Raw genomic sequence first — 26,515 nt, forward strand, 5'->3', positions numbered from 1 at the left:
CCAAGTCATTCCCTGCATTTCTCCTTTTCACAGTCTTTCTGTCATCCACTGAGAGGTCCAGCTTATCATGTTCTGGTGCTTATCATCCACTGATTGTGCTCTTGATTTCTACCACTGCAAAAGATATAGAATCATCTAAACTGAACACAGAAACAAACTCTCTCTGTCAGCCCATTTTCATGTTCCAGATCACTTTCAACATGTCCATGGGGCTGTTGGAATGATGAGCTCTCCACTGCTGGCTGCAGGCTCTGGAGATTCTTTCTCCACATTCAGCCAGGCTTGTATTCCCTCACAATTCCTGGTACCTCATCATGTTTTCTTTGGCTAGAAGAGTAACGATGAAAACCTTAGCAATGGCACAACTCCCCAGTGCACAAGGAAAAGAAAGAACAAGTTGTCAGGTTCTTCAACCATTTGTCCTGCTTTGCTGCAAGAGTTGTGCTGCACTCACAGTGTGGGGAGCCAAGAGAAGCTGCAGCTGGGGGCACATCTTGTGACAGGAGCTGCACCTCGTTCTCCAGGACAGGTTTTTGGAAAGAACAGACGGGACTGTGGAGAAAATTCTGGGAAAATTGAAACAGCTTTTTAAAGAAATGAAAATAAAATCAAAAGAGACAACCAATATGTTTTTCTCTATTTTTCTCTATTTATTTTTATGTTCCCCTTTTCCATCTTGCACTGTTTCTCCATCCCATTCATTCCAAATGGATCTCACCTCTAAGATTTGAGACTTGGCAAGTTTTAGACACTGTAAAATAGCATGAGCTATACCCAGTTTGCCTTGCCCTGTTTTCCTTGGAAAGCAATGCTGGAGACACAAGTGCAGTTCTTGGGTCAGGTACAAATTCTGCATTCAGGGAATGTGCTCAGACAGTGTTTGACGCTCAGCAGGGACAAGGCACAGCAGCAGCCAAGGGCATTGCTGTGTCCCTGTGCAGGAGTCCAGACTCTGGCTCTTGGCTCACCAGGGCAAAGTTCCCGTGTTTGGCCAGGCTCAGGGGCTGCCCGGGGAGCGCGGGGCTCGGCGCGGGGCCGAGCGGGCAACGGACAAACGGACACGGAGACAAACGGCCCCGGTGCTTCAGTTGCAGCGGCAGCAGCGGCAGCAGCGGCAGCAGCGGCAGCAGCGGCAGCAGCGGCAGCAGCGGCAGCAGCGGCAGCAGCGACAGCAGCGGCAGCAGCGGCAGCAGCGGCAGCAGCGGCAGCAGCGGCAGCAGCGGCAAGAAGAGAATTTAGCAATTTTCTGTCTCTCCTCTCCCTCTCCCGCAGTCCCGCATCCTCTCCTGGTCTCCCGTTCCTGGTGCCCCCTCCTCTCCAAGCCTCCCTCTCCCCGTGCCCGGCTGGGCCATGCCCCCGGCCCACCCCCGGCCCCAGGTGGGGCTGCCCCGTCCCCGTCCCCATCCCTGCCCGTCCTGCGGAGGTTTCCTCTTTGCCTGGCTCTGGCTGTGCTGAGCGGGCATCAGTGCCTGGGGCTGGGGCGGCATTTGGCTCCGCCTGCCCTGCCCTCGGCCCCAGCCCCGATGCAGGCTCCGGTTCCGGTTCTGGTTCGGGCCCCGGCCCCGGCTCCTCCCGGGGCCCGCGGAGGACACAGACGGCGCGGCCGCTGTCGCCGCCTCCGCTGCGGCTTCCCCGGTTCGAGCTCCGCCGCTCAGCGGTGCAGCCGCCGGTCCCGAGCCGCCGCTGTCGCGTTCCAATGAGGGAACACCTGCAGATGCCCGGCCCGGGGAGGTCGGGGAGCGCTCGGGGGCCGTTCCTGGCCCCGAGCCGAGCGCTGACGGCAGCGTCTCTTCCCCAGGGAAGGCGCAGCAGGCCCTGCAGCAGCGCTACAGGATCGACTCGCTGCTGGACCGCGGTGGCTTTGGCAGAGTTTTCGCGGCCACGAGGCTCTCAGACGAACTCCCGGTGAGCGGTGGGGCAGGTGGTGGGCCGAGGAGGAGGAGAGGGCAGAAGAGGAGGAGGGAGCAGAGGAGTAGGATGGGGCTGGATGTGGTGGGCGGCGAGCTGAATCCGCTGTTCCTTTTGGCTTGCAGGTGGCCATCAAAAAGGTGCCACGGAACCACGTCCAGCACTGGGGTGAGCTGGTGAGTGAGCGGGGCCAGCGGCAGAAGCTGGGGAGTGCCAGGCGGGGATGAGCTGGGGCCTGGAAGGGTGGGAGCCGCTAGGACACATGGAGGGAGAGCGGGCATGGGGCCAGCGGAGGGTGCAGAGCATCCCGGGCTGGCTGAGAGCTTCCCAAGCCCTGGCATGGCCTCAGCCCCACTGACGGCACCGTGCTCCTCCCGCAGCCCGACGGCACCAGCGCAACTCTGGAGATCGTGCTGCTGGACAAGGTGTCCACAGGCTTCCCCAATGTGGTGCAGCTGCTGGAGTGGTTTGAGCTCCCCAACGCCATCATGATGGTGCTGGAGCGCCCGGAGCGGTGTCAGGACCTGCAACACTTCATTTGTGCACGGAGGTTGCTGTCTGAGGCATCTAAAATCCCTGCAGTCTCTGCCCCTGAGGCCAGACCACAATCCGTGACCAGGAGCCTCCTGTCCTTGTGGAAGGAGCCCTCAAGACCCAAGTGCAGGACTTGCTGTCTTGCAGTCTTGCCAGGACTTGAGTCTTGCAGGTGCCTTCCAGGCACGACTGCAGGACTTGCTGACTCTGAGCTTTTCCGAGCCATCTCTCCTGCAAGTAGCCAGAAATCCAGTCACTACCATGGAGCAGCGACCCCCAAGAGTGCCCAAGTTGGCCTGGCTTGAGGAGCAGGAAGAAGGCGTCCGTGGAGCTGTCCTGGCACAGGAGTCTGAAGAGGTGCAGGAGTTCCAGGCACCACAGGAGAGTGAGTTGCAGAGCTCGGCCTTAGGGCTAGTGCCTGTTGCCAGCTTGGCCCCATCCCATTCCATGCCATGCCATCCCCTGGTGCTGTTCCTATGGAAAGGATGGGAGAGTCTGGAAGAAGATATGGAGCAGTGACCCCCAAAAGTGCCCAAGCTGACCTGGGTGGATGAGGAGGAGGAAGAAGAGGAAGAAGGCCCTGGAGCTGCCCCAGCACCAGAGACCGAAGAGGTGCAGCAGTTGCAGCCGCTGGAGGAGGGTGAGTGGCAGAGCTGGGCCGCAGGGCTGGTGCCTGCGGCCATCTAGGCCCCATCCCATCCCATTGCATCCCATCTCATCCCATCCCACACTGTCCTGTGGAGACACACCCATGGACAGCACAAAAAAGGGGCTGGGGCTGCCCCCGCAGCAGTGGCCGTGCTGCATCCCCTGGGGCATCCGCGGGACTGTCCCTGCCTGGGGAACTGGGCTGGGCTGTGCTCTCCGGCCTCTCCCGCAGCCCCTCAGCTCTGGCTGCTCTTTGCCAGATGCAGCCATGGACGGCACACAAGAGCAGGACACCGCCCGTGGCCGCTTCCGCAGAGCAGCGCAGGTACCTGCAGCCATCCCCACCTGCGCTGGGCCTGCTGGCACTGCTCAGCCCAGCACCGCACTTGGAGCACTCCATGCAACTTCCCTGCCTTCCTTCCCTTCTCCTACAGTTTCTTTACCAATTCATCACGAGAATTGGCAAGGAAGACACCAGACCTATGGACACTGAGGTCAAAGCATCCTCAGAGGTCTTGGTAGAACAGAGCAGCGCTGCCCAGCTGGATCTGCTTGTAGAGACGGCTCTTTTCAATCCAGAGCAAGTAAGCAGCCTGTGGCCAGCCTTTGATCCTCCAGCAATTGCTTGGCTTTCCCAAGCCATGCCTGCTGCTCACTTGAAGCTTTTGAGGCCATGGCAGTGGGCTGGAAGAGAAGCACTTGTCTGGGGAAGAAGCTGGGCACATTGCTGACTCCCTCTGCTAGCATTCCAAGTCTCCCTGTGCCTTCTCCAGGTGCCCGGCGTGGTGAGGTACATCCACCAGTGGCTCATGGCCAATGAGGCTGCTGAGCACAGGATGGACTGGGCCCTGATGCAAGTGGCCGAGGCAGAGCCCGATGATGTGGCCATCACTCTCCTGCGGGTGGCCCCAACGTGTGACAGGTATGGGGCCCAGCTGCCCCGAGGCCTCAGGGCTCCCCAGCCCATCACCCTGTACAGCCCGGCCCAGGGCTGTGAGCAACACAGACTTGCAGGGCCCTCTGGCTGCTCCCTTTGCCAGCCCTGCTACAAAGTCTGCCCCCGAGCCCGCTGCCGTGCTGCCAGCCTGCCCCTCAGGGGCCTGTCCCCACAGGGCTGGGCTGCCTGGCTGCTGCTGCCGCTCAGGGGCAGTGGGCACAGGCAGAGCTGGCGGCCAGCTCAGCTCCCCGCTGCTGCCCAGCCCACGGTGCTGTGTCTGACCCCGCAGAGCTGCTATGGCCATGTGGACGACCATCTTGCTCTCGCCCTGGATTTCAGAGGAAGTGACACCGCTCCTCATCAATGTGGTGGGGAGCTGGCCGCAGAAAAACCTGGGCACCTCTGATGGGGACAAGACGGCTGTCTTTTCCCTGACTGTGAGTTTCTGGAGCTGGCCTTTGCTCACCGCAAGGCCGGCCGCCTCTCCAGCAGCTCTGTTGCCTCCTTCCCCCACTGCATCTCCCTGCTTCAGGCACTGGCCACAAACCTGGCCTAGGGGCAGCTTCAGGGCCACCAGGCCCGCTGCTCCCCCTGCGTCTCCCCCGGCCTCTCCCTGCCACGCTCAGGCCCTGCCACACGGACGCCCCGGCACTGAGCGCTGTCTCGGGCTGCTTTGTCCTCTGCAGGCAACTCTGGTGATGTGGAAGATCCTCCAGGGGCCTTGTTGCCCACAGATCCTCACAGTCTATTTCCCCCGCCTCTTTGTGCATCTCCTCTTCCAAACGTACTTCAGTACTTTGTATATGACAGAGGACGTCCATACCTTCTGGAAGGAATGCCAGGAGCAACACGGCCTCTCCACCAGCCCCAACAGGTGCTCCATGCCACTCCTCCTGTCCCTGCCACTTCCCCAGCCTCACAGCCAGCGCTCCCAGCGTCACCTGGGCTTTGCTGTGCGCACAGGTTTGCAGTGCAGACCCTGAAGGCCCTGCTCTCCAGTCTCCACTTGGAGCATGTGGTGGTGGCAATGGAACGCAAGCGTGGCTGGGACACGCTGCTCTGTGCTGACACCCACCACTATGCCATGGGTCTGCTGGCCAGGTGAGCCCCCCTTCTACCCACTGCCTCTGACATTTGTGCCCCCTGCCCGGGATGCCCCCCACAGTCCCCATGGCCATGGGCCTGAGGGCCTCGTCAGTGAGGGATGGCCAAGGAGACTGCAAAAGTCTGTGAGAGGAGGGTGCCCAGGAGCAGCCACATCTCAAGGGCCCAAATACCCTCACAGGGTGCTGGGGCAATAGGACAACTGTGTCCATCAGTCCTGGGAGAGGTTTTTCGCACCCTTGCTTAGACTCTTTCTGCCATTTTCTGCCTTCCAGGGTAATGCGCCGTGCATCCGCCCACTTGTGTAAAGGCATCTTAAGCTACCTGCTTGAGGTGCTCAGCAAACCGTTGCCACACTGGGATGTCTCTGCCATGGCATTCCTTGTGGAGGTGAGCCTGATGGCCAGCACTACCTCGCTCAGCTCCCTGCCAGCCCTGTCCCCTGGCATAGCCACAGCTGCCTGCGACGGCACCCTGAGCCCAGCCCTGCGCACTTCCAGGCTCCTGCCGGCCGGCTCCCCTCTCACTGCCCTGTGCCTTTCAGCTCCTAGATTGCCTGGACTTGAGTGACTGTGGTGACAGCCTAATGGAGATCTTGTATAAGTACCTGTGGTACAACTCCACAGAGATGCATCACCAGGTGCTCAGGGCTCTCCTCCTGCAAAGGGACCGTCCCTCCATGGTGAGAAGGGGGCAGCAGCTGAAGCCGTGTGGGCAGCATGAGGCTGGGCAATGCTGTCACTTGGCCTTGGCTGGCCTTTGCCTTGGGCGCTGAGGCAGCTCCTCGCAGCTCTCCTGCCTCCTGCTTCAGCTGCCCGAGTGCTTTGGGACAGCCCTTTGGCCTCTGGGCCCTGCGGCAGCTGCCCGGGCTTTCACACCCTTGTGTTCTGCACAGGCCGAAAGAATTCAGAGCCTGACAGGAAGACTAGTGCACCTCCTGTGGGACTTGGACAGTGACGTGGCCAGGATGAGCATTGCTCTCCTGAGCCATATTTTCACGGATGAAGACACCCCAATATCCTGGCGCAGGGCCCTGCAGCTGGCTGAGCCGCTCCTGAAACTCCTGGACAATGTAAGGCTCTGTGCCCCAGCCACGGCCACTGCCTGCTGCCCGGACACTTTGTGCCCTGTGCATTTGCAGGCCTGCGCCAATGTGGGCCACAAGAAGCCAATGATGAAGTCATTTTTCCTTCCTTCCTTTCATACAGCCTGATAGCCAGGTGCAGCTGCTCTCCATGTCTCTCCTTCGAAGAGTGATGTCTTTGGCAGAGGAAGAAGGAAGAAAGCCCCTGAAGGAACGAGTGTACCAGAGCCTGCTCCCACTCTTTTTCCACTGCCAAGATGAGAATCGGCATGTGGCAGAGGTGAGGACTCCTGGGCTGCTGCTGCGCCTTGGCAGGGGGCTCAGCTGCCTCCTGCCCTGACGCAGGCTTGCAGGCTGCAGCCTCCTCCAGCCCTTGGCACTGGGACACTCCTGTGCCCTGCCTTGTGGGGCCATTTGCGGCTCTCTGCTGCTCCCCAGGCCTCTCGGACAACGCTCCTTCGCGCGGCTGGCTTCCTGAAGAGGCCAGACCTGGAAAAAGCTGTCAGGAAGGAGAAGCTGTGGAAGTTTGCCGGGCTCGTGGTAAGGACAGCCTGGAAGTGCCAGCCTCAGGCTAGAGAAGCCCCCTGGCCCCGGTGCTCAGTGTGTGGGGCTGGCAGCTGTGCCCGTTTCCCCTGCTGCAGCCGGGGGCCGCACGGCTTCTTCTCCAGCCCCCTGTGGCCCCGAGCCGGGTGCCGATGGAGCCCCGGCCCAGCGGGGCTGCGGGCCGGGCCGGCACCGCGGCTCCCCGGGCAGCAGCCGGCCCTCTGCCCCCTCCAGAGCCCGGCGCCAGCGGCTGCTGGCCGGGCCTCAGGGCTGGCCGGGCACGGGAGACCGGGGCTGGCCGCAGGTAGCAGCGCCCGGCCGAGGGGCAGAGCCCGCGCCAACCCTTCCCTCCTGCCGCTCTCTCCAGCTGGCAGACCACAGGATCCCCTTGGCCGAGCACCTGCGCCGGGCCCTGCAGTACCTGCAGGACCCACAGGAGACCCTGCGAGCGGCGGCCATCAGGGTCATCGGTGAGTCCCGAGCCCGGGCTCCCTCCCCGCCCCGCCGCAGCTCGGCCCCAGCCCCGGCTGCTGCCCCGGCAGCGGCACCCGGGCCCGGCGCCCTGGAGCCCCGGCTGCCCTCGGGGCTGCTGCTGCCGGACTCTGGCAGCCGTGCCCTTGGGCTGAGTCAGGATGCGGCAAGGGCCCGGGCTGAGCCCTGCCGGGGCAGGAGGCCGTGTGGCCACAGGGCTGGCAGCGCCGCTGGCAGGGAGCTGTGCTGCTGGGACCCTCACAGGCTCTGTGTTCTCAGGGATGGCCGGGGAGCAGCTAAGGGGGCAGCAGGCAGAGCTCCAGGTGTTGTGCAGAGGTGAGCCATGGCAGCGGGCTGACAGTGTTGGCTGTTGGGGGCAGCTGCAAGCCCTGGCCAGGCTGTGGAGGGCTCTGCTCCCTGTGCCGATGAGGGGCGGCGTGGGCAGAGCACAGCGAGATTTCAGGGCCACGTGGGGCATTTGTGGCCAGCAGCTTCGGGCTGACCCCCTTGGTCCCTGCTCCCTCCTGGCCAAGGCAAGAGCCGGCTGGCATGGCCCTGGCAGGGGGCTCTCGCTGGGCCCCCACAGCTCTGGGATCTGACCGTGGCTCTGTTCATCTCTCTTGCAGCCCTCGAACGCCTGACGGAGGACAGAAGCGGTGCCGTGTCAGACCTGGCACTTGAGACGCTGTATGTCCTCCGGGCCATCCAGAGTGCCCGATATTCCATCCTGCAGAGGATGCAAGACCAAATCCTCAGGGCATGGAGGACACGGCCTCGTCTGTCAGGCCTGGGCTGGCTGCGCTGCTGGAGATGTGCTCAGCACTGATTTTGGAGGCTCTGGCTATTGGGGCCACCTGGGCTAGCCGGGATGTTTTATTTCATAAGAATTGTTCTGTTTTTTTATTTTTAGTATGTAAATAATATAGGATATGTTAGGGCTGAGAGGCTCTATCTTCTGGGGCCACATGGGCCATCTGTTTTTTGTTTCATAGAGATTGTTCTTTTCTTCGTTTCGTTTCCATCTAGTATGTAAATAATATAGGATATGTTATAAACCACAAGAGTCCCAAGACCTTTCTTTTGCTGCCCAGGGTGTGTGGGGCATAGGGGAAGAGAGGGAAGAGGGTTCTTGTGTTCAGCAACCTGCCGGGGCATTCAGTGGTGCAGGGGAAATGGCCAGAAGCCCCTTGGCCTTTGGTGGTTGTGCTGAAGCCACAAGCCCTGTGGCAGGCAGGAAGCGCCATCTGTGTCCTGCTGCCCGTGTGTTGGTGCCGTGATGGCTGAGGAGCTGCTGGAGCTCCTGTGGGGCTGTGGCGCTGCTGCCGGGCCAGGCTGGGGGAGCCCCTGAGGGCACGGGGTGCTGGGAGGCCGTGAAGGGATGAGGGGCTGCGGAGGCCCAGACGGGACAAGGCAGTGGGAAGGCACGAGGGGGATGTGTGAGGGAGTGGGTGGCAGGAGGTTCCAAGGGGACAGAAGGCCCTGGAAGAGCCGGGGTGGTGGGAAGCACTGGGGAATTGGGTGTCAGAGGCCATAAGCAGCCCCTGGGCAGCCGCCTGGTCCCTGACACCCGGCTGCTCCGGTGCTTCCCCAAAATGTCCCCCAGGCCTGCAGCAGAAGGCGTGGAGGCTGGGACACCACCCCAGCGGGAGGGTGGGGACAGCCCGAGGTGCCCAGGCTGGGCTGGCTGGGGACATGGAGGGCAGGGGGGTGCTGCCAGGCCACGGCCACTGGGTGCCTCCAGGAAGGGGCAGTGGGCAGAGGCAGGGCTGGCGGCCAGCCCGGGCTCTCGCGGCTGCCCAGGCCACGCTGCTGTGACCGAGGCCCCCCTGACACAGAGCTCGGGCCCCACAGAGCTGCTGCCACCATGGGGAGGGTGGCGATGTCTCCTCCGGCAGGGCTGCCCAGTGGCTGCTGCCCAAGTGGCTCTGGAGCCCACAGAAACAGCAGCAGAGTGTGCCCAGGAACAGCAGCAGCCCCAACGTCGGCACCTGCGCACTGAGGCGTCCGCAGCAGCCGGGTGCCAAACAGGGGGAGGCTGTGGGCACAATTGCCTTTGCTTTGGCAAAAGGCTTCAGCAGAGTTGGCCACAATGGCTTTCTCTTCACTTGCAGCCTCACAGCAACGCTTGCCAGCTTCAGCTGCAGCCTGTGCCCGTGACTGACTTGGATGGCCGTGCTTGAGGGCGAGCTCGCCTTCCACACTCAGGTGTCCCAAGGCAGCGGCATTGGCACCATCCTGAGAAAGAGAGAGAGAGAGAGAGAGAGAGAGAGAGGGAGAGAGAGAGAGAGAGAGTCTGATGGGGCAGGAGCCCTATGCTGCAGCTGCCCTCCCTCTCATCTGTCCAGGCACCTTAAAGACACATGAAACCAAATCCTGGACTTGCTTGGAACAAAGGAAGAAGCAGCATGTGCTGAAAAAAAGCAGGGACTTACATGGCTCAGTTTTGATCTCCACTTGGGCAATCCCAGAATCCCTGAGCACTTGGTGTTGCAAAGTACCATCAACATCATCCAGTCTCCAACCACCCTGCCATGGGCACAGGTGGTGTGCAGGCACATGTGTCACTAGAATTGGGAGAACACTTTTCCTTGTTGACCTTTTCCTCTCCTGGATTTCAAGCAAAGATGAAAACATCATCTGGTGAATGACAGGTGAATAGTGTAGCTCACAGAACTAGGAGTAGGAGTCTCCAGTGGCCCATGGTGTGTCCATTCAACCATTGTTAGATTGTCCAGTTGGAGCTCAGCGCGGTGCAGCCCGGGCACAGGCACCAGGCTGGTCCATTTCAGCATCCCAAAGTCTTGGTGGCTCCCTGTGCACCCATTGTCTCCTGAATCCATTCTTGAACTCCCAGTTACTGCTGTGCAGGACATGAGAACACAGGAACAGCCGGTTTGGCTCATTCTTGCCTTTGCTGCTCCTGCCTAAAGGAATCATCAGGACTATATGCTGATGGAATGGGATCGCCGAACAGCAGGGACTTTGTCTCTAGAGTCTTAACTAAAACCTTGTCTGACTGTTCAGACACTCTAAAATCCAGGGTGAGAATGACAGCTTTGGTATGGAAGAATCCTAGAAATCTTGACTTGTGATTTTTCTAGTCAAGGATTTGAATGTCAATGTGGAAACTACCAAAATATTCAAACTTGTTTTCATTGGCAACCCCTTTGAAATGGCATCAGCAGACCTCCAGGGGACAGGGTATGACAGTGGGGACAGTACTAGGCAGCTCATGGATTCAGATGTGGGAGGTAAATATTTTGCCTAGGTACACATTTAAGTTCAAGTTTTCCCAGGGTTTGGATTGACTGGTCATTGCAGGTAACTTTAATCAATGCAAAAGGATGTAAAAGCAGAGTTTCTGGAGAATGTGCACTAGGGAGGAAATAGGGAGAAAACCTTGAACACAGCCAGCAGGCTCTGGAAAAATTGATAAAAGTTAAAATTAAAAATAGATGTAGCTCTGTGACTGTTCAGACAGGACTCTTTGTGTCTGGAGGTGATGGTAAAACATTTTAAAATCTTAGGGAATTCGGGAACTCAGAAAGAAAGTTAGGCTTGGCAAGCCCTGGGAAAAGTAGGCCCTGGAAATGTTAGGCCTTGTGCTTGCTAAAGATCATGTGAAACTGCACCTGTGTAATCAATATATGATAAATGATAGAATTGTTAGATGTGATTAGATATAATTATTGTTTAAAGAACATGAGGAACAATGTTAGGGGGCTGGGGTGGGATCACGAGAAATCCATGCTTGGGTAAAAACAATGCATACAATAGAACAATGTAAGTTTAATAATTAATATCTAAGTTGTATAATGATAGAGTATAAAACATGTTCAACTCAAAAACAAATCGGGTCAGATTTGGGTCTGTGTACCCCTGACACCCAGAGCTCTTCAATAAAGCACCTGCATATAATCATTGTGTGATGATGTGTGTTCCTGAACTCTAACATTTTGGTGACCCAGATGGGACCTTGTGAGTGCTGCTGAGCGAGCTCGCGACCCGATCCTGCTCCAGCCGGCACCGAGGGATTCTCGGGGAGCCCATCGGCCGCGACCGTCTGTGCTGCTCACAGCGTCCCCAGGAGAAGAGGTAAGGTGCTTTCACTTTGGTTTGGGTGCCTGCCAATAAGACGCAGCAAAAGCTGCGCTTGGTTGGGCTAAAGGAATTCCTGTTGGGATTGCCTGGGCGCCGTCCGTCAGACGACTGCGAAAGCGTTGCAGGTTCGGCATTTGTGGTGTATTGTAGTTGTGACATGGAGAAGCTTAAAGGGGTTTTGGGCAGCAATGCTCTCATAGCAGGTACTTCTCCTTTGGGGTGCTTATTAGCACATTGGAAACAAGGTCACTTTGGGGAAGAATTACATAAGGCTAAATTAATTTTGGTGAGATCTCCCCACGGAAAAAGACCCCTGTGACACTGTCTCATCTGTTGGTAGCTATAACCTCTCTCTTTCTTTACTTTGTTTTCTTTCTCCTCTCTCTCTCTCTCTCTCTCCCTCTCCTCTATCACATAACCCTTGTTATCACTAAAATAAATGTACATTATTGCTGTTGTGATTTAAACTGAAATCCCTTGTGTCCTTTGTGCCCTCTGAGATCAAAGAAACTTCTCGCGACTCCCACTGGCGTTAGCGAATCGTGACATTTAAACTGGAGTCACGGACAGGATTTCTGACAGACAGAAGGGGCTGCAGGTTTGTTGTGCAGTCTGTATTAGGGGAAAGATGTTTTGCTCCAGCCGCACCCAGCCCGACAGTCCCAAGAGAGTGAGCGGTGTCTAGAAAGCAAGGGGGGCAACTCGAAATTCCCACAAACTGCACACGCCGATGTGAAAAGCACCTCAAACTCACTTGAGGGCTCTGTCTGCAGAATTTCACAAAAGATCTCTTAGAGCAAAAGGGTGGGAATGTTTTTGTTGTTGTTGTGTGTATGAATTTTGAGTGCTTGGTGTAGCAAAGAGACAATCAGAATTTTAAACTGAAAGAGTGCCTCCCAAGAAGATTTGGTCTTTTTACCCACACAGGGAGGCAAAAAGCAGTGTGTGTGTGTGTGTGTGTGTGTGTGTGTGTGTGTGTGTGTATAATTGAAGTTTATACCTCCCTGTAGTGGTTTTCCCTTTGTAAAAATGACTGAAAAGGGCAGTGCAGAAGTTAAAGCTGCATTTTATGCTCTGTTAGCAAAACACAATGCCAGACCTTCTCCAAGAGGGGAAAAGTGGGCGCTTAGTTCCTGGTTTAATTTGGAAAATGTAATTGATAGAGTGTGTTCTTTACAAGATGAAAAATTTTAAACTGGGCAAAAATCAAACTCTACTCTGCTCAGTTTTGGGAGCTTGTTTTACAGCAGCTCTAAAAACTGGCTTTAAGCAAAGAAGTGAGGAAAGAACTAGAATAGACTCCTTCTAAAACCTAGTTGAAATTTTGCAAAAACAATTCAATGAAGAAAAGAGTAAGATCAATCTGTTGCGAGCAGCCCTCCAGGATGAAAATTCAAAAATGCTGACTTGCTAAAAGAAACAGAAGAGGGGGAAACCCCTCTCCTGAATCAAATTTACCCTCCAAAAGAGCTAATTCATTCCAGTAGAAATGATGGACCTGTAAAAATGGCAGAAGAAAAATCAGAGAAAACAAAGGTGTTAGATGCATTGGTTCTCTTAAGGAAAACCCAGACAAGAGAAAAGAAATTTCTCACTGCCAGTATTGGTGGTCACTGGAGATAAAGAAGGGGGTCCCCAGCAAGGTAATAGATGGCTTCTCACTTCAAAGTTGAGTGAAGTTGTTTCTAATTGGCACTGTCCCAAGTTCATTGTATGGAATGCCCCATTGGATAACCCAGCACAGCTCCACAGGCTCTGGGCTGTGAGCCAAAGCCGTCTCCTTCTCAGCTTCTGGGAGTGGAGCCCAAAGAGCCTCAGAATCAGGGAAACTGAGAACTCTGCTTCTCCTGGGTGAGCAGAGAGGCAGAGGTTGCTTTTATTTCAAATGCTCACGAGAAATAACAAAACTGGAGACATATTGATTACAGCAATAGTGTGTAGAGAATATTTGAACACAAGGTGGGCATGATATTTTAGTAAAGGCCTGTCTGCACAAACCAGCCTTTGGTATAAGTCGTGATATTAAAGGCTCATGTCCTTGAAACTTTCCTGAAGCAGAGAGAATGAAGCAAAACAATATCCTTGTGTATAAGAGCAAAAATGTAAACCTGTGTGGATTAACCAAGAGTAACTTGCTTAGCCCGGGAACCCTGTAAAACCCTATAAAAGTGTGCTAAAGATAGAAATAAACGATGTTCTCCATACTTCTGTGAAGACTAGGCTGAATAGTCTGAGCGGTTTCTCAATAATAGTGGGTCCTATACATCCACTTTTTACTTTTGTAGTTAACACTGGAGTCCAAATTTCTGTGTTGACCAATAAAGACTAGTGCAGGATTTGAGAGCAATATATGGAATAACTAAAGATATTTACCCAGTGGTAGCTAATCCTTGCACATTGTTAACATCTATAAAAGAGAAATAGAAATGGTTTACTGTACTTGATTTAAAAGATGCCTTTTTCTGCACACCCCTTGACAAAAAAAGTAGGAAACTGTTTGTCTTTGAGTGGGAAAGTCCAGAAAATAGAAGGAAAACTCAGCTCACCTGAACACGACTCCCACAAGGATACAAGAACAGTCCAACCCTATTTGGAAGGCAGCTGGGGAAGGAGCTGGAGATTTGGACCGAGGACGGGCAAGTACCGAGAAAACAATACCTGCTGTTACAGTATGTTGAGGATATACTGATAGCTACAGAAGAGAAAACAACCTGCATAAAGGTACCAATTGAAATTTGAAATCAGCTGGGAATGGGAGGATATAAGGAGTCTAAAGAAAAGGCACAAATTGCCTGGCAGAGTGTGATTTCCCTGGGATGTGAAATCTCATCAGGGCAATGTAAGCTGGGTACTAATTGTATTCAAGCTATTTGTGCTATTCCAGAACCCCAGAACGTGCATGAGCTGCGAGTCTTCCTTGGGATGACAGGGTGGTGCTGCCTGTGGATCATGGACTATGGACTAATTGCAAAAGCCCTGGATGAGGCCCAGAAGACGCAGCCGTTTACCTGGGGCAGAGCACAGAAGGAGGCCTTCCTCAAACTGAAGGAGGCATTGACAACTGCTCCGGCGTTCGGATTGCCAGATTTGTCCAAAGATTTCCAGCTCTTTGTGCATGAAAGACTACACCTAGCACTGGGAGTGCTGAGCCAAGGTTTGGGAAGCTGGGAAAGGCCAGTAGGCTGCTTTTCCAAACAGCTTGACAAGGGGAGTGCTGGATGGCCTTCATGCCTGCGGGCAGTTGCAGCCAGCGTGATGCTGCCACAAGAAGCCAGGAAACTCACCATGGGTAGACACATAGATGTCTCTGTGCCACACATGGTGAGCACTGTTTTAGAACAAAAGAGGGGCCATTGGCTATCTCCAAGCAGGATGATGAAATTCCAGGTAATCCTGACTGGGCAGGATGATGTCACACTAAAGACAACTGACCTCTTGAATGCAGCTCTGTTCCTGGGTACCACAACTGAAGAAGGCCCATTAGAGCATGACTGTGTAGAAGTAATAGAGGACACCTATTTGGCAAGAGAAGACCTGAAAGACATCCCACTGGAGCACCCAGAGTGAGAGCTATTCACAGATGGAAGCAGCTTGGTGGAGAACGGGACCAGATACGCTGGATATGCGGTAACAACAGTCAGTGCAATAGTGGAGGCAAAAGCATTACCAGCAAATGCATCTGCCCAGAGGGCAGAACTGGTTGCCTTAAGCAGAGCACTAGAATTGAGTAAAGGGAAAAGGGGAAACATCTGGACTGGCTCAGAGTATGCTTTGGAGTAGTGCATGTCCACAGAGTGGTGTGGAAAGAAAAAAGACTGCTGTCTTCTCAAGGTACACACATTAAACATCAAGATGCAGTCCTGCAATTGATAAAAGCAATACAAAAACCTGAACAAGTAGCAATTATGCACTGCAAAGGACACCAATCAGGAAACTCCAAAATTTGTGAAGGGAATTGAAAGGCAGACTGGACAGGTCGACAGATTGCTCGAGAAGTGCAAAGAACAATGGCATTGATATCTTTAAAAGTTAATGTATCTCAATTTAATTTGCCTCCAAAACAAATATATTCAATAGGAGATGAGAAATTGGGGCATTTGCTAAATGATCTGAGTTTTGAGACAATTTAGGAAATTTCGTGTAATTTTTCTGGAATTTTGTGAACCTTTGTGTAGATTTTGTAGGATGTTTCTGGAATTTGTTAAGGTTTTGAGGAGATTTAGGGAATTTTGTGGGATTTTTCATGAATTTTTTTTATATTTGAGGACATTTTGTAGGATGTTGCAGGAATTTGGTAAGGATTTGAAAAAAGTTAGGGATTTTTGTGAGATTTTCTGGGATTTTGAGGTAACTTGAAGAATTTTGAGGGATTTTTCTTAGATTTTCTGTGAATTGATGGAGATTATGTGGGATGTTTCAGGAATTTGGTTGGGTTTTGAGAAGATTTAGGGGATTTGTGGGATTTCTCTGGAAATTTATGGGGCTTATCATAAATTTTGTGGGAATTTTCTTAAATTGTGTGGACATTTGTTGAGATTTTGTGAGATGGTTCTGGAATTTTGTGAGATATTGAGGAAATTTAATGATTTTTGAGGGATTTTTCTTTAATTTTGTGGACATTCGTGTAGACTTTCTGGGATGTTGCAGGAATTTGGTAGAAATTTGAGAAGATTGAGGGAATTGTGTGGAGCTTTTCCAGAATTTTGTGGGATTTGGAGGAGACTTGAGGAATTTTGAGGGATTTTTCCTAGATAATGTGGAAATTTGTAGAGATTTTTTCGCGACGTCTCTGGAATTTTGTAATGTTTTGAGAAGATTTAGGGAAGTTTGTGGAATTTTTCTGCAATTTTGTGGTGCTTTTCCAGAATTTTCTTTGATATTGAGGAGATTTTGTGGGACGTTTCTGGAATTTTGTGGGATTTTTGTGGGATTTGTATGAGACATGAAGAATTTTTGGGAATTTTTCTTTGATTTTTTTGGAAATTGTTGGAGATTTTGTGAGATGTTGCAGGAATTTGGTTGTGTTTTGAGAAAATTTAGGGAATTTTGTGGGATTTTTCTGGAATTTTGTGGAATTTCTCTAGAATTTTGTGGGATATTGAGGAGATTTTGTGAGATGTTTGTGGGATTTTGAAATGACTTGAAGAATTTTGTGGGATTTTTCTTGAATTTTGTGGCCATTTGTGGAGATTTTGTGGGATGTGGCTGGAGTTTGGTAGAGTTTTGAGAAGATTGAAGGAATTTTGTAACATTTTCCTGGAATTTTGAGGATTTTTCTTGAATTTTGTGGGATTTGGAGGAGACTTGAAGACTTTTGAGGGATTTGTCTTAGATTTTGTGGACATTTGTTGAGATTTTATGAGATGCTTCTGGAATTTTGTGGGATATGGAAGAAATTTAGTGATTTTTGAGGGATTTTTCTTGATTTTTTGATTATTGGGACATTTGTGGAGATTTTGTAGGATGTTGCAGGAATTTGGTTGTGTTTTGAGAAGATTTATGGAATTATGTGGGATTTTTCTGGAATTTTGTGGAAATTCTGATGAATTTTCTGTGATATTGAGAAGAATTTGTGGGATGTGTCTGGAATTTTGTGGGATTTTTGTGGGATTTGGGGAAGAGTTGAAGAATTTACAGGATTTATCCTAGATTTTGTGGAAATTGGTGGAGATTTTGTGAGATGTAGTAGGAATCTGGTTGGGTTTTCAGAAGATTGAGGGAATTTTGTGGGATTTTTCTGGAATTGTGTGGGAAGTTTGTGGGATTTTGAGGAGACTTGAAGAATTTTGGGGGATTTTTCTTAGTTTTTTTTGGAAATTGTTGGAGATTTTGTGAGATGTTGCAGGAATTTGGTTGGGTTTTGAGAAAATTTAGGGAATTGTGTGGGGCTTTTCCAGAATAGTTTGGGATTTGGTGGAGACCTGAAGAATTCTGAGGGAATTTTCGTAGATTTTGTGGAAATTTGTTGAGATTTTTTGAGATGTCTGTGGAATTTTGTAATGTTTTGAGAAGATTCAGGGAATTGTGTGGGATTTTTCCGGAATTTTGAGGGGCTTTCAAGAATTTTGTGGGAGTTTTCTTGAATTCTGTGGAAATTTGTTGAGATTTTGTGAGATGGTTCTGGAATTTTGCGGGATATTGAGGAAATTCAGTGAATTTTGAGGGATTTTTCCTAAATCTTCTGGAAATTGTTGGAGATTTTGTGAGATGTTGCAGGAATTTGGTTGGGTTTTGAGTAAATTTGTGGAATTTTGTGAGATTTTTCTGCAATTTTGTGGGACTTTGTGGGATGTTTGTAGAAATTTTGAGGAGACATGAAGTATTTTGTGGGATTTTTCTTGAATTTTGTGGACATTTGTGGACATTTTGTGGGATGTGGCTGGAGTTTGGTAGGGTTTTGAGAAGATTGAAGGAATTTTGTAACATTTTCCTGGAATTTTGAGGATTTCTCTTGAATTTTGTGGGATTTCCAGGAGACTTGAAGAATTTTGAGGCAATTTTCTTAGATTTTGTGGAAATCTGTGGACATTTTGTGAGATGTCTGTGGAATTTTGTAATGTTTTGAGAAGGTTTAGGGAATTTTGTGGGATTTTTTTAGAATTTGAGGAGCTTTTGAAGAATTTTGTGGCAGTTTTCTTGAATTTTGTGGAAATTGGTGGAGACCTGAAGAATTTTGAGGGAATTTTCGTAGATTTTGTGGAAATGTGTGGAGATTTTTTGAGATGTCTGGAATTTTGTAATGTTTCGAGAAGATTGTGGGAATTGTGTGGGATTTTTCTGGAATTTTGAGAGGCTTTCAAGAATTTTGTGGGTGTTTTCTTGAATTTTGTGGAAATTTGTTGAGATTTTGTGAGACGGTTATGGAATTTTGTGGGATATTGTGGAAATTTAATGATTTTTGAGGGATTTTTCTTGAATTTTGTGGACATTTGTGGAGATTTTGTGAGATGTTGCAGGAATTTGGTAGAAATTTGAGAAGATTGAGGGAATTGTGAGGGGCTTTTCCAGAATTTTGTGGGATTTCGAGGAGGCTTGAAGAATTTTGAGGGATTTTTCTTAGATAATATGGAAATTGGTGGAGAGTTTGTGGGACGTCTCTGGAATTTTGTAATGTTTTGAGAAGATTTAGGGAAGTTTGTGGCATTTTTCTGTAATTCTGTGGGGCTTTTCCATAATTTTCTTTGATATTGAGGAGATTTTGTGGGATGTTTGTGGGATTTGGAGGAGACTTGAAGAATTTTGTGAGAGTTTTCTTGAATTTTGTGGGAATTTGTTGAGATTTTGTGAGATGGTTCTGGAAATTTGTGGGATATTGAAGAAATTTGGGGATTTTTTGGGCATTTCTGTGGACATTCGTGTAGATTTTGTGGGATGTTGCAGGAATTTGGTTGGGTTTTGAGAAGATTTAGGGAATTGTGTGGGGCTTTTCCAGAATTTTGTGGGATTTGGAGGAGACTTGAAGAATTTTGAGGGATTTTTCCTAGATTTTGAGGAAATTGGTGGAGATTTTGTGAGACGTCTCTGGAATTTTGTAATGTTTGGAGAAGATTTAGGGAATTTTGTGGCATTTTTCTGCAATTTTGTGGACTTTCTCTAGAATTTTCTGTGATATTGAGGAGATTTTGTGGGATGTTTCTGGAATTTTGTGGGATTTTTGTGGGATTTGGAGGAGACTTGAGGAATTTTGAGGGATTTTTCCTAGATTTTGTGGAAATTGGTGGAGATTTTGTGACATCTTGCAGGAATTTGGTAGGGTTTTGAGAAAATTTAGAGAATTTTGTGGGATTTTTCTGGAATTGTGTGGGAAGTTTGTGGGATTTTGAGGAGACTTGAAGAATTTTGGGGGATTTTTCTTAGTTTTTTTTGGAAATTGTTGGAGATTTTGTGAGATGTTGCAGGAATTTGGTTGGGTTTTGAGAAAATTTAGGGAATTGTGTGGGGCTTTTCCAGAATAGTTTGGGATTTGGTGGAGACCTGAAGAATTCTGAGGGAATTTTCGTAGATTTTGTGGAAATTTGTTGAGATTTTTTGAGATGTCTGTGGAATTTTGTAATGTTTTGAGAAGATTCAGGGAATTGTGTGGGTTTTTTTTCTGGAATTTTGAGGGGCTTTCAAGAATTTTGTGGGAGTTTTCTTGAATTCTGTGGAAATTTGTTGAGATTTTGTGAGATGGTTCTGGAATTTTGCGGGATATTGAGGAAATTCAGTGAATTTTGAGGGATTTTTCCTAGATCTTGTGGAAATTGTTGGAGATTTTGTGAGATGTTGCAGGAATTTGGTTGGATTTTGAGAAGATTTAGGGAATTTTGTGGGATGTTGCTGGAATTTTGTGGAATTTCTCTAGAATTTTGTGGGATATTGAGGAGATTTTGTGGGACTTTGTGGGATGTTTGTGGGATTTTGAGGAGACTTGAAGAATTATGGGGGAATTTTTTTAGATTTTCTGGACATTTGTGGAGATTTTGTGGGATATTGCAGGAATATGGTTGGGTTTTGAGTAAATTTGTGGAATTTTGTGAGATTTTTCTGCAATTTTGTGGGACTTTGTGGGATGTTTGTAGAAATTTTGAGGAGACATGAAGTATTTTGTGGGATTTTTCTTGAATTTTGTGGACATTTGTGGACATTTTGTGGGATGTGGCTGGAGTTTGGTAGGGTTTTGAGAAGATTGAAGGAATTTTGTAACATTTTCCTGGAATTTTGAGGATTTCTCTTGAATTTTGTGGGATTTCCAGGAGACTTGAAGAATTTTGAGGCAATTTTCTTAGATTTTGTGGAAATCTGTGGACATTTTGTGAGATGTCTGTGGAATTTTGTAATGTTTTGAGAAGGTTTAGGGAATTTTGTGGGATTTTTTTAGAATTTGAGGAGCTTTTGAAGAATTTTGTGGCAGTTTTCTTGAATTTTGTGGAAATTGGTGGAGACCTGAAGAATTTTGAGGGAATTTTCGTAGATTTTGTGGAAATGTGTGGAGATTTTTTGAGATGTCTGGAATTTTGTAATGTTTCGAGAAGATTGTGGGAATTGTGTGGGATTTTTCTGGAATTTTGAGAGGCTTTCAAGAATTTTGTGGGTGTTTTCTTGAATTTTGTGGAAATTTGTTGAGATTTTGTGAGACGGTTATGGAATTTTGTGGGATATTGTGGAAATTTAATGATTTTTGAGGGATTTTTCTTGAATTTTGTGGACATTTGTGGAGATTTTGTGAGATGTTGCAGGAATTTGGTAGAAATTTGAGAAGATTGAGGGAATTGTGAGGGGCTTTTCCAGAATTTTGTGGGATTTCGAGGAGGCTTGAAGAATTTTGAGGGATTTTTCTTAGATAATATGGAAATTGGTGGAGAGTTTGTGGGACGTCTCTGGAATTTTGTAATGTTTTGAGAAGATTTAGGGAAGTTTGTGGCATTTTTCTGTAATTCTGTGGGGCTTTTCCATAATTTTCTTTGATATTGAGGAGATTTTGTGGGATGTTTGTGGGATTTGGAGGAGACTTGAAGAATTTTGTGAGAGTTTTCTTGAATTTTGTGGGAATTTGTTGAGATTTTGTGAGATGGTTCTGGAAATTTGTGGGATATTGAAGAAATTTGGGGATTTTTTGGGCATTTCTGTGGACATTCGTGTAGATTTTGTGGGATGTTGCAGGAATTTGGTTGGGTTTTGAGAAGATTTAGGGAATTGTGTGGGGCTTTTCCAGAATTTTGTGGGATTTGGAGGAGACTTGAAGAATTTTGAGGGATTTTTCCTAGATTTTGAGGAAATTGGTGGAGATTTTGTGAGACGTCTCTGGAATTTTGTAATGTTTGGAGAAGATTTAGGGAATTTTGTGGCATTTTTCTGCAATTTTGTGGACTTTCTCTAGAATTTTCTGTGATATTGAGGAGATTTTGTGGGATGTTTCTGGAATTTTGTGGGATTTTTGTGGGATTTGGAGGAGACTTGAGGAATTTTGAGGGATTTTTCCTAGATTTTGTGGAAATTGGTGGAGATTTTGTGACATCTTGCAGGAATTTGGTAGGGTTTTGAGAAAATTTAGAGAATTTTGTGGGATTTTTCTGGAATTGTGTGGGAAGTTTGTGGGATTTTGAGGAGACTTGAAGAATTTTGGGGGATTTTTCTTAGTTTTTTTTGGAAATTGTTGGAGATTTTGTGAGATGTTGCAGGAATTTGGTTGGGTTTTGAGAAAATTTAGGGAATTGTGTGGGGCTTTTCCAGAATAGTTTGGGATTTGGTGGAGACCTGAAGAATTCTGAGGGAATTTTCGTAGATTTTGTGGAAATTTGTTGAGATTTTTTGAGATGTCTGTGGAATTTTGTAATGTTTTGAGAAGATTCAGGGAATTGTGTGGGTTTTTTTTCTGGAATTTTGAGGGGCTTTCAAGAATTTTGTGGGAGTTTTCTTGAATTCTGTGGAAATTTGTTGAGATTTTGTGAGATGGTTCTGGAATTTTGCGGGATATTGAGGAAATTCAGTGAATTTTGAGGGATTTTTCCTAGATCTTGTGGAAATTGTTGGAGATTTTGTGAGATGTTGCAGGAATTTGGTTGGATTTTGAGAAGATTTAGGGAATTTTGTGGGATGTTGCTGGAATTTTGTGGAATTTCTCTAGAATTTTGTGGGATATTGAGGAGATTTTGTGGGACTTTGTGGGATGTTTGTGGGATTTTGAGGAGACTTGAAGAATTATGGGGGAATTTTTTTAGATTTTCTGGACATTTGTGGAGATTTTGTGGGATATTGCAGGAATATGGTTGGGTTTTGAGTAAATTTGTGGAATTTTGTGAGATTTTTCTGCAATTTTGTGGGACTTTGTGGGATGTTTGTAGAAATTTTGAGGAGACATGAAGTATTTTGTGGGATTTTTCTTGAATTTTGTGGACATTTGTGGAGATTTTGTAGGATGATGCAGGAATTTGGTTGTGTTTTGAGAAGATTGAAGGAATTTTGTAACATTTTCCTGGAATTTTGAGTATTTCTCTTGAATTTCTTGGAATTTGGAGGAGACTTGAAGAATTTTGAGGCAATTTTCTTAGATTTTGTGGAAATCTGTGGACATTTTGTGACATGTCTGTGGAATTTTGTAATGTTTTGAGAAGGTTTAGGGAATTTTGTGGGATTTTTTTAGAATTTTGAGGAGCTTTTGAAGAATTTTGTGGGTGTTTTCTTGAATTTTGTGGAAATTTGTTGAGATTTTGTGAGATGGTTATGGAATTTTGTGGGATATTGCGGAAATTTAATGAATTTTGTGGGATTTTTCTTGAATTTTGTGGACATTTGTGGAGATTTTGTGAGATGTTGCAGGAATTTGGTAGAAATTTGAGAAGATTGAGGGAATTGTGAGGGGCTTTTCCAGAATTTTGTGTGATTTCGAGGAGACTTGAAGAATTTTGAGGGATTTTTCTTAGATAATATGGAAATTGGTGGAGAGTTTGTGAGACGTCTCTGGAATTTTGTATTGTTTCCAGAAGATTTAGGGAATTTTGTGGCATTTTTCTGCAATTTTTTGGAATTTCTCTAGAATTTTCTTTGATATTGAGGAGATTTTGTGGGATGTTTCCGGAATTTTGTGGGATTTTTCTGGGATTTGGAGGAGAGTTGGAGGATTGTGAGGGATTTTTCCTGGATTTTGTGGAAATTGGTGGAGATTTTGTGAGATGTTGCAGGAATTTGGTTGGGTTTTTAAAAAATTTAGGGGATTTTGTGGGTTTTTTCTTAAATTTTGTGGGAATTTGTGGAGATTTTATCAAATGTTTCTGGAATTTGGTTGGGGTTTGAGAAGTTTCAGGGAATTTTTTGGTATTTTTCTGCAATTTCCTGGGATTTTTCTTGAATTTTGTGTATGTTGAGAAAACGTGAAGAATTTTGTGGTGTTTCACTGGATTTTTTTCTGGAATATTTCTGGAGTTTTTTCAAATTAGTGTAGATTTTTGGGATATTTTTGGAATTTAGTGGAATTTTGTGTAATTGCATCAGATTTTTCTGTAATTTCTGGGGGTTTTGTGGAATTTTGTGAATTTTTTAGAGAATTTTGTGGGATATTTAAATGCTTTAGTGATTTTTGTGGGATATTTCTATAATTTTGTGAGATAATTCTGGAATTTTCAGGATTTTGAGTCTGGTGAATTTGGTGGTATTTTTCTGGAATTTTGTGGGAATTTCAGGAGGTTTTGTGGGATTTTTGTGGAATTTTGTGGAGTTTTTCTGGAATTTTGTAGGATTTTGAGAACATTTGGGGCAATTTTTATGAAGATTTTGATAAAAAAGCTGGGAAAAAAAGTGTTAAAACTGCTGAAATTTCAATAAACAAAGGAGAAAAGCAAAATCATCCCAAGTGTGATAAACTGGCCAGGAGACCAGCTCCTTTTAAAAAGGCCTTTATTAAGCAGCACAGCTCTGGGGTGGGGGCCCGAGGGGTTGCGCACACCACCACTGCTCCCACTGGACACCGCAGAAGAGGAGGATCCGTGCAGCTCTGTCACTAGGACAGAGCTGGGCCTTCCTTCCTCACGGGAGTCCCCGGGAAGACTCGTTCTTTCAGGCTCGTAGTCTAGGCTGTCATCCCAGTCGAGTCTCCTCGAGGTTATGTCGGCCTCTGGAAAGAAGCCAGGGGACTCCTCTGGGTCTTCCTTGTTAGATGGTGCTGGTTCTATTCCTTCCCTTTTGCGTGGCTCGTTGTTTTGGGGTCTTTTCCAGTCTGGGTGCATCCCATAAGTCTCTGGTCTCTCTCGTTTGCATAAAAGTCAGTATGTCATCTTCCTCCTCAGGACGGTACAGCAACTCGGGAAAGGGATACAATGTTGCCATGTGGGAGTCTAGGAGCAGTGGGGGCAGTGCCTGGCTGAACACAGAACAAGAAACACAGGGTACAGCAACTTGGGAGAGGGGGCAGGGCCTGGCTGAACAAGGAATAAAAAAATATGGGGTACAGCAATTTGCGACAGGGGTACAAGGTAAGTAAACCTGGGACAGGGGTCCAAGGTAACTAAGGAGTTTACAAACAGCAACTGGAACGTATTATTCTTAACAATATCCTGGGACCGGGGTACAAGATAAGTAAGGAGTTTACAAACAGCAACTGTAACATATTATTCTTAACAATATCCCCCCTCTTATATTTTGATCGGGCTCTAGCCCGCATCAACCATTAACTTCTGGCTCTTGGGAATATTTATCTCTTAATTCTCGATATTGCTCATATATTTCCCTGGCAGTTTTGTGCTCTTGATCCTGACTTTGAGTCTCCATTAACATGATCCTGGCCTGCTTCTTATCTTTTATTTCAGGGATCTGGATGCTTGCTTGTACTGTGGTAGTCACTGTCTTGATTAGGCAGGGGAGTAAACAGGGCAGGAACAAGAAACTTGCAAATGCACAGACAGCAATAAAGACTATTTTTTTTCCACCACCTTCTTTTGAAGGACCAAAGGTCATTCCACCAGTCTGAGTTCACCAGAGGAGTCCATTCCTGGGTGCCCACATAAGCTATCTTTCATATTTCTTTTGAGATGTTTTTGATTACCTCACTCTTATCATCTATCTCCAGGCAACATTCAGAGGAATTAAACTTTCCACAAATGCCTCCTTCATCTGTCAATAGGTAGTCCACCGCCAGCCGAATCTGATAGACTACAGCCCTGGTTTGTGCCAATTGTGTGCTGATGTGGTCTAAAGCAAGGGCAGTTCTGTTTGACACCACTTCTAATACTGCCTGGAGACGGATGATTCGGTTTAACATATAGACTGGGGTACGATACCCCCAGGATCCATCCTGGGCCCACGTGGCCGGTCCATATGTCTTAATTATTTCCTCAGGGGTCCAGATCTTCCCCTTCCATTTCTGATTGCTTCCTAGGTCCATTACATGCCTCCTCTTTCGACTGCCTTTTTTTTAAGTCATCATACAAGGGGACTCCCAAGTATGACCCTGATTTCTTAGGTAGGAGGAAAAAAGCAGGCTTTATTATCCCTATTGTGCAGCTTCCTGCCCAATCCCCTGGGAGGTGGGTATATGCAGTGCTCCCACAAATCCAAAATAAATACTCAGGGGCCTTCCAGAAAGTGTCCTGTGTGTCTGTAGGATGTTCCCAGTATTTTGAGAGTTCTCTTAACCCCCAAAAAGGGTTTATTCCTTTTTCTGCGCACTCATACAGTTTGTACCCCTCATGATAAATACACCCCCTTTCCTTTCTCCCAGTGGCCCAATACCTGTTTGGTTCTTGGGGGGACCTACCTGCTACCTGAGTGTTTCACCGTCAGGTATCTTTTGCAGGCCATTTTTCCCACAGGGGTTTTGTATCTTCTCCCTGTCCTTTTAATGCATTCTTCCCCAATCACTCTTGTTTTTAGATCCCATTGTTCTCATCCCCTGTTCCCTGTCTGGGGTTTCTGCTCAGTTAATTTCCACCTTAGAATGTCTAAAGGTGCTAGGCTGATCCCTTCCCAGGGCCAAATATCTGACATCTGGGTGTTCCCACATACCCAACAATTGGTTAAGTTTAACCCTCTGCCGATTCTTCTCCATCAGGTCAATGAATAGGTTCTTACCTCGTGTTTCATCCAGATCACCTTTCTTTATCTTCAATTGTTTTTCTTTTATTACATCATTCAGTCCCTCCTGTTCAAAGCAGAGCCAGGATTCTCCTACAGGGCATTCTCCAAGCAGACCTTGCCTAAACGAGGCAGTATTTCTAGTAATCCAATATGTCTTTCCTTCCTCCTGACAGGTTTCCAATTTGGTGTGATCAAAACAGGTGGGATTGATGTTTGTGTGGACCCTCATCAGTGATCTTAGATCCTCTCCATCATATAGGGGATACATGCTTCTCCACTGTCCCCCATCCCAAGGCTCACCAGCTGGACCAACATCAGTCCACCTAAGAGTCCGGTATGAGCTAGTTTTGTTTTAGGGAGCTTCATGGCTCACCTTCCCTGTTAGCCTCACCCGGTCTTGCCTCTTAGGTCTTTTTGGGGGATCAGGAGAGATGGTATGGTCCTTCTTCTCCCACCTTCTTCTTTAATTTAGTTGCCGTTTTGGAGAATGTCCTGTGGGAGAAGTTAATGGGTGGGGTTTTCATTCAACCAACTTTGCTAACATCAAAATTATTTAACAGCAACAACCACAAGAACTTTAAGAACACTCCCACTTAAACCAACTCACTCGGCAGAGTTCTGCAGTCTTTGTTTATATT

General features: G+C 48.0%; 2 protein-coding genes across 3 annotated transcripts in view; both read left to right on the forward strand.

Moving 5' to 3' along the window:
* The window catches only part of LOC147646572 (maestro heat-like repeat-containing protein family member 7), a 386,235-nt gene extending 377,948 nt beyond the window's left edge, over positions 1-8,287 (forward strand). For both annotated transcript variants that reach the window (XM_086873269.1, XM_086873268.1), the window contains 14 exons: positions 3,351-3,415; positions 3,525-3,674; positions 3,864-4,012; positions 4,317-4,464; positions 4,714-4,901; positions 4,991-5,128; positions 5,407-5,521; positions 5,676-5,813; positions 6,027-6,203; positions 6,340-6,495; positions 6,654-6,755; positions 7,126-7,228; positions 7,509-7,565; positions 7,856-8,287. In XM_086873269.1, the coding sequence (XP_086729395.1) occupies positions 3,351-3,415; positions 3,525-3,674; positions 3,864-4,012; positions 4,317-4,464; positions 4,714-4,901; positions 4,991-5,128; positions 5,407-5,521; positions 5,676-5,813; positions 6,027-6,203; positions 6,340-6,495; positions 6,654-6,755; positions 7,126-7,228; positions 7,509-7,565; positions 7,856-8,055 (1,886 nt within the window). In that variant the 3' untranslated portion in view covers positions 8,056-8,287. The remainder of the gene's footprint in view (positions 1-3,350; positions 3,416-3,524; positions 3,675-3,863; positions 4,013-4,316; positions 4,465-4,713; positions 4,902-4,990; positions 5,129-5,406; positions 5,522-5,675; positions 5,814-6,026; positions 6,204-6,339; positions 6,496-6,653; positions 6,756-7,125; positions 7,229-7,508; positions 7,566-7,855) is intronic.
* On the forward strand, positions 68-3,082 carry LOC147646584 (uncharacterized). Its single transcript, XM_086873234.1, has 5 exons — positions 68-75; positions 1,017-1,186; positions 1,799-1,905; positions 2,034-2,084; positions 2,289-3,082. The coding sequence occupies exons 1-5, from the start codon at positions 68-70 to the stop codon at positions 2,745-2,747; spliced, it is 795 nt and encodes a 264-aa protein (XP_086729360.1). The 3' UTR covers positions 2,748-3,082.
* Positions 8,288-26,515: the final 18,228 nt, after the last annotated feature.

Source organism: Cyanistes caeruleus, unplaced genomic scaffold, assembly GCF_971803275.1.
Source record: "Cyanistes caeruleus unplaced genomic scaffold, bCyaCae1.hap1.1 HAP1_SCAFFOLD_91, whole genome shotgun sequence".
Taxonomy (NCBI): domain Eukaryota; kingdom Metazoa; phylum Chordata; class Aves; order Passeriformes; family Paridae; genus Cyanistes; species Cyanistes caeruleus.

Coding starts and splice junctions, on each gene's coding strand:
- LOC147646584 (XM_086873234.1), top strand. Junction 1,906..2,033: donor GGCTCTCAGACGAACTCCCG/GTGAGCGGTGGG, acceptor TTTGGCTTGCAG/GTGGCCATCAAAAAGGTGCC. Junction 2,085..2,288: donor TCCAGCACTGGGGTGAGCTG/GTGAGTGAGCGG, acceptor CTCCTCCCGCAG/CCCGACGGCACCAGCGCAAC.